The sequence below is a fragment of the Gossypium raimondii genome, chromosome 13 (assembly GCF_025698545.1).
Source record: "Gossypium raimondii isolate GPD5lz chromosome 13, ASM2569854v1, whole genome shotgun sequence".
Taxonomy (NCBI): Eukaryota; Viridiplantae; Streptophyta; class Magnoliopsida; order Malvales; family Malvaceae; genus Gossypium; species Gossypium raimondii.
This window is the reverse complement of record NC_068577.1, coordinates 57384398-57390397: the sequence shown is the minus strand read 5'-3', so window position 1 is coordinate 57390397 and position 6000 is coordinate 57384398. Positions and strand designations below refer to the sequence as shown.

The window sequence follows — 6000 nt, the reverse complement described above, 5'->3', positions numbered from 1 at the left end:
TTTTTTTTTTGAACTTTATATATAAAGGCGAAGAGAAGAGAGGTAGACACTAGTCTTGGCCGCCTTCTAAATGAAATATTGTTTGTTTAGTCCTTTTAAAATTACAAATTAATATAATAATAAAATTATACTCTAATACCCTTCCACATTATTTTTATTCAATTTTATCCCTAAAACAATTTTCCGGGTTCACTCTCCTTATATATAACATATAAACATCTCAACCACCAAAAAAACAAAAGAAGGTAGGGTGGGGGGACAAAAATATGTGTAAATATGGCATAAGATACAGTTGGGACTGTAGGCAGCACAAGCATTTAACACACAATTGCATGCAGACCAACATGATTTAAGGCTATGCTAAAAACATTTCCATTTTCCCCCAACCCCCAATGAATAAAATGTTAAATTGACAAAATATTCCACTCTTAAAATTTTTTGGTATTCGATAATTACACTCCCGATTAAATCGCGAATCTCGTTGAATCGTACCATTTATGACAAAATTTGAATACTTGTTAGAACTAAAATAAAGTTTTGAATTCGAATCTTATTAAAAAAATTGAAAAAAACCCGCTTCTCAAATAAAAGTTGACTCGACTCTATTCTGGATTTATCCAAGATTTATGCTAAACATAAGAAAACCCGAAACAAAATATATATGATTAAAACTTACCCTGTATTTTTATTTTAGAAAATCAATATCTCTATTTTTCAATTCAATTATTAACACGATTAATTATTTTGTTAAATTTAAATTTATTAGTCTTATTTTAAAATTACGTTACTATCAATTATCAATTTTTTTAATTTTAAAATATTACAGAAACAAATTTAACAATATTAATAATTAAACTTTAATTTAAAATCTAAAAGAATAAAATTTCTAAAATAAATTATTAAAATTAAATTCTAAATTTATAAGAAAACACAAAGATAACATTGATATAAATTGTCAGATCCCCATGTGACAATGTGACCCTTACCCCACCTATAAAATAAGACGTATCGTACCACAAAAAACCCAAAAGAAAGTCACCTTTATTTCACATGAATCAACCACCTTCTCTTTTTTACTTGTTTTTTTTTTTTTTTTATTTGCACACCAATAAATAATGAATGCAATGACAAGATGCGTTACATTCTTAAAAAAAAACGAACCCGATCTTTTTACTCCACTTTCTTTTTAAATTATAATATTTTTCCGATCTACACACCAACAAATGTTAAATGCAATGATAAAACGAGTTACATTTAAAAAAGAATCTAAATTCAAACCTTAAAGATGACATTGTTAAAAACAACCACGAACCGATCTGATTTACACACCAAGTGTTGAATGCAATTCAAACCGTAAAATATTGATTTGCACACTAACAAATATTGAATACAATGATAAGACATATCGCATTCTCAAAGAAAAACCCATTTCCGAACCTTAAAAAAGACGGGAGCAACCACAAACCCGAACACGAACAGTAAAATGGCACTAACAATTCTAAAAAAAACCCATTTCCTTGTTTTTGCAATAACATCCATGAACAATAAATTAAATCATAATACTCATGAAAAAGAAAGTTGCCAAAGTTGCAGCTTTTTTTTCATAATTTCTCCCTTTTGGAACTTTCATATATGATAGTTATTCATATTCAATACTACTAAAAACCACGAAATTAAGATTGTTATTTTACAATTTCGAACAAAGGGAAACTGAAATAATATTACAGTACCAGGTAATAAAAAAAAAGTTATTACTAGGTCTAATTTTGCTGTATGGTCCAACAGACACACAGAAAAAGACCCTACTGTCCTTTACCTATACATTTATATGTATCTTTAATTCATTGTAAGTAGTATGTATTCATCAGGATGATGATCATAATGATCACATGATGATGATATTGCTGCAGTTTTTGGGTATGGTTTTTTGGCTATACAGCTAGCTAGAGGACTTCTTTTTTCTATTCTTTTTGTATGATCTTCTCAATGTTTTCTGCAAATGTTCAGGAAAAAAACAGTTTCAACATTATGAAAATCATTGGTAAAAATACCATGGAGGTCCTTGTACTAAGTATTGTTTGCAATTTTTTGTCCCTTCTACTCAAAAAATATGGACTATTTAATCCTAAGAAGTAAACTGATCCTTTTTTTATAAATATTTCGTCCAAAAACTGATATAAATGACAAGAGTAACCAAATAGTATCATTCATGTACAAAGATCAGTTTTTAACAGTAAAATAAATGAAACCGTTAATAGAAAGACCGATTTACGCTTTGATCTAGCATTCAGGGGCTAATTTGCTCATTTTTTAAGTATAGAGGGAAAAATGCAATTCGGCTCTTAGTACAAGGGCCTCCATCGTACTTTTACTAAAATTCACTAAATTTGGGCAAAATTTTCCAACAATGTTAATATATGTGTCTTACCATGTCTACTTGTTAGAAGAGAGTTTCAGTTCCTTTAAGCTCCTTGCCCTGATGAAAACCTGTAATGGCAGCCAAATGGAATGTTCTTAGTTAGCTTTGGTTGTTCGTATTCGAAGGAACGGGGTTATTGTCGTCTTCTTATGTACGGAATGTTTTACCTGGGGAGTTGTAGGAAACATGATTTGAGAGAAGCCACGTTGAGGCCGGAGGTGTTGGCCAGTGATGGGTTTTTCTCGTCAGTGAAGACGGTGAAGCACTCGCCAGTTGACTTCTTAGGTGATGCGAAAAGGTTATCGGGGAGAATATGCTCCAAGCTGCAACACAAAAGGCCAACAAATAATAAATACGGATAAGAAACGATTCAAGTGATCGCCACAAAGTGGAAGAATTACGTAGAACCGAACACGTTTCGTGTTATGGGGATATATGTTTTTTAATGTACATTTAATGACAAGCTTTATACCTTTCGGGGAAGTTGTTTTGTTCGGTATTGGCCTTATCCTCCTTGGTAAGGGTAATGCCGTTGTCGCTTTTATGGTTACAAACTGCCTTAACTTCCTCGAGCAGCTTATTGGCAGCTGGTGATTTCAAACCACCATTATCTGCAGGAAAAGAAAAAGCAAAACTGAAATGAATAATGGAACACGAAAGTTAATTTGAACTGTTCTCGGCAGCGTTAAGTGTTATAAACCTTCTAGGGTTGCTTCAACTGGGAAAATACGAGCCTGATTGGTGGGAATACGGGAAACAGTCGGCGAAGGAATGGGAGAACAGGTGGACAAACTGTGATGAAACGAAGAATGGTGTTGGTTTTTGAGGTCCAAAAGCTGCAAATTCATTAACCTTCTTCCTTGTAGTTCGATGGCCTGTTGTAAATCGGCCTGCTCCTCGAGTTTCCTTCGCAACATCATCTCTTGAGCATTATAAAACATTCTCGTACCTAAACAAGTTCAAATAGAAAAAGCTCACGATCAAGTAGTACATAAACCGAAACCTAGTTCTTTGTTTCTATACGCACCGAGTTGAAGATCAAATGGTTCCCGGGTATCAACTGGAGTTGCGGAATACTCTCCTCTCTCCAATTGTTGTTGCTTCCTAATCAAATAACATGAATTACATCGATAAAATGCAGACAATATATGCAACATATAGATAACGAAAAACCGAAAAATCATACTTCTCATGAACTTTGCCTTTCTCCTTGTACGGTTTAACGAGAACCCGAGAATCGCAAACGAAATGCGGGTTTCCTTTCGATAAAATGAGCTTCACTGTTTCGGGATACACGAACGTAACGAAACCGAACATCCTTTTTTGTTGATAAGGTATTCTAACATCTTGTACAGGTCCATAAATGCTATATAAAACACAAAATGGCATGAGAAAAAAACTTAAAAAACTCTACAATGGAAGCTCGAACAAGAGCCAACAATGGCAGATTTAGTTACCTGAAATAATTCGAAACATCTTCTTCTTTAAAAGTACTGTCAGCTGGAAATGTTAAATAAATTTGCCTAGAGCTTGAATTAGCTCCCACGGCTGCTTCGGACCGGCACCGACCGTATTTATGAAGCTCATCTGTTATCATCAATGGTGATCTGCAACGGAAAAATGTTATTTACACTTAAATTAACAAAAAAAAAAAGAAAAGAGATTAAGCTAAGCTTCACCTGTACGGCAAAGAAGCGCCACCAGCCATGAACTGTGATGCCGTCACCGTTGCCGCCGCTTGTTGGAAAGATTTTGATCTGAGCAGCTCTTGGCAGTGTTCCAACTCGTTCTCAGCACAGTGATCTCCATGGATAAACTTACACTTACTACCGTTCTTACAAAACCCTCGAGCAAAATACAAACAAGGTTTCAGATCTTCACCGGTTAAACACAGTCCCGGAACCGAGAAACTCCGTCGATGTAAAGTCGAATCGGCGTATCCCCCACTCCCGCCGGTCAAATAATCCGAAACATGTTCTTGAAACTGAAAATCATCCACGAATCCACCATTGTCGTCGGCGGCCGCACCATGCAAAGATTTGGCACACCCATTAACGACACCGGCGTAAGAGAACTGCGGAGGAGGAGACGGCGAAGGTGGGTTAGAAATGGGGAGACCTAGATGGGTTTTAGCTTTAAAGATCAAAGAATGGATTAAAGCTTCAGGTCCAAAAGCTAAACGTATCATCTCTTTGTCACCATGGTCTTGAAGAAGAAGGTAACCTATGATTTTAGAAGCATTTTCAGGGTCTAAATTTTGGATCCTAGAAAACACTATCCTCGTTGCTTCATATGAATCCATGGCAGGAATGGAACAACAAAAAAAAGCTGAAAAAAGCTTTTAAAAAAACCAGTCTAGAGAGATGAAGAAGAAGAAGATAAGAGAGAGAAAAGAGTGAAAAAAAGGAGTGGACTTTGCTTTCAAAAGGGCAATGATGGATATGGGTTTTAAATATTATTTTTTTCCAGTAAAATTATTATGAAATTATAAACAAAAATGGCGTTTTCCTGCAAATTTTCTCACTTTTTCTTCTTCTTCTTCTTCTTCTTCTTTTTTTTTTATACTTTTGATGATGGGAAAAAAGAAAAAGGGGAACTTTAGAAATTAGAACCACACACACAAAAAAAGACAGTCCAGAGCAGAGCAGGCAACCTCGGGAGAGTAAATTTATGTTTTTTTTATATTGGGGTTTAAATATTTTTAAGGGTAAATTACACTTCTAGTCATTTAACTATTAGTAGATTTCGTTTTTAGTTACTCAACTATGAAAAGCTACAAAATAATCACTTAACTATTCGATTGTGTCTTTTTAGTTAAATTACTAACGGAAAATCACTTGGCATGATATTAAACTTTAAACCTTGTCGTTTTCTTGAAACATTAAGGGTTATTTTTAAAAGAATAAGAAAATATGAATATTATTATCTTGAATTTTGGTGAAAAGTTTAACGATAAAATTTTAAAAAATTTTAGGTGAAAGGATGATAAAGAAAAGTAAAATTGGAAAAAGCATCAAATTACATGGTGTGTAAATGTCAAGAGCTAAAGTTGCTCCTTACGATGGTAATTTAATCAAATGATCATTTTATAACTTTACATAATTATTAGACTAAAATTGAAAATTACCAATAAGTGAGTGACACTAGTGTAATTTTTCCTCTATTTAAAGAAAATTGTTTACTTTATGGTATTAAAATTTTGATTGTGTTATGGTAGGGAGGGGAGATTTGTCTTTTACAGAAATGGACAAAACTAGGCTAAGTGGGGAGGAGATTCAGATCTGCTTCAATAAACTTGAAAGGGAAATTGTCTCTCTCTTTTTTTTTTTTTTTTAAATTTAAATTTAAAATTTTCATAATTAAAATGTTAATTCAGTTTGGGTTTTCCAAAAAACCGCAAAACAAGGTTGTTCGAACTATATCAGGTTGACTGATCAAATTAATTTATCGAGAATCGATCAGTATATTAATCCAGACAATAAATTGAAATGACTTTTGGGTGAACCACTAGAAATTGATTGAATTGGGTTAAAAAAACTAATTGGATCAAGTTTCTATATTTTTTTAATGATGTTTTTAAC

At 33.3% G+C, this 6000-nt stretch overlaps 1 protein-coding gene across 1 annotated transcript; it reads right to left on the bottom strand.

Moving 5' to 3' along the window:
* Positions 1–1578: 1578 nt before the first annotated feature.
* On the bottom strand, positions 1579–5056 carry LOC105783480 (zinc finger CCCH domain-containing protein 53). Its single transcript, XM_012608968.2, has 9 exons — positions 4099–5056; positions 3877–4026; positions 3606–3785; positions 3447–3523; positions 3120–3368; positions 2892–3030; positions 2587–2742; positions 2429–2487; positions 1579–1993 (listed from the first exon to the last, which is right to left on the bottom strand). Exons 1-8 carry the CDS (start codon positions 4719–4721, stop codon positions 2463–2465), a joined length of 1599 nt encoding a protein of 532 aa, XP_012464422.2. The 5' UTR covers positions 4722–5056; the 3' UTR covers positions 1579–1993; positions 2429–2462.
* Between the last annotated feature and the right edge of the window lie 944 nt (positions 5057–6000).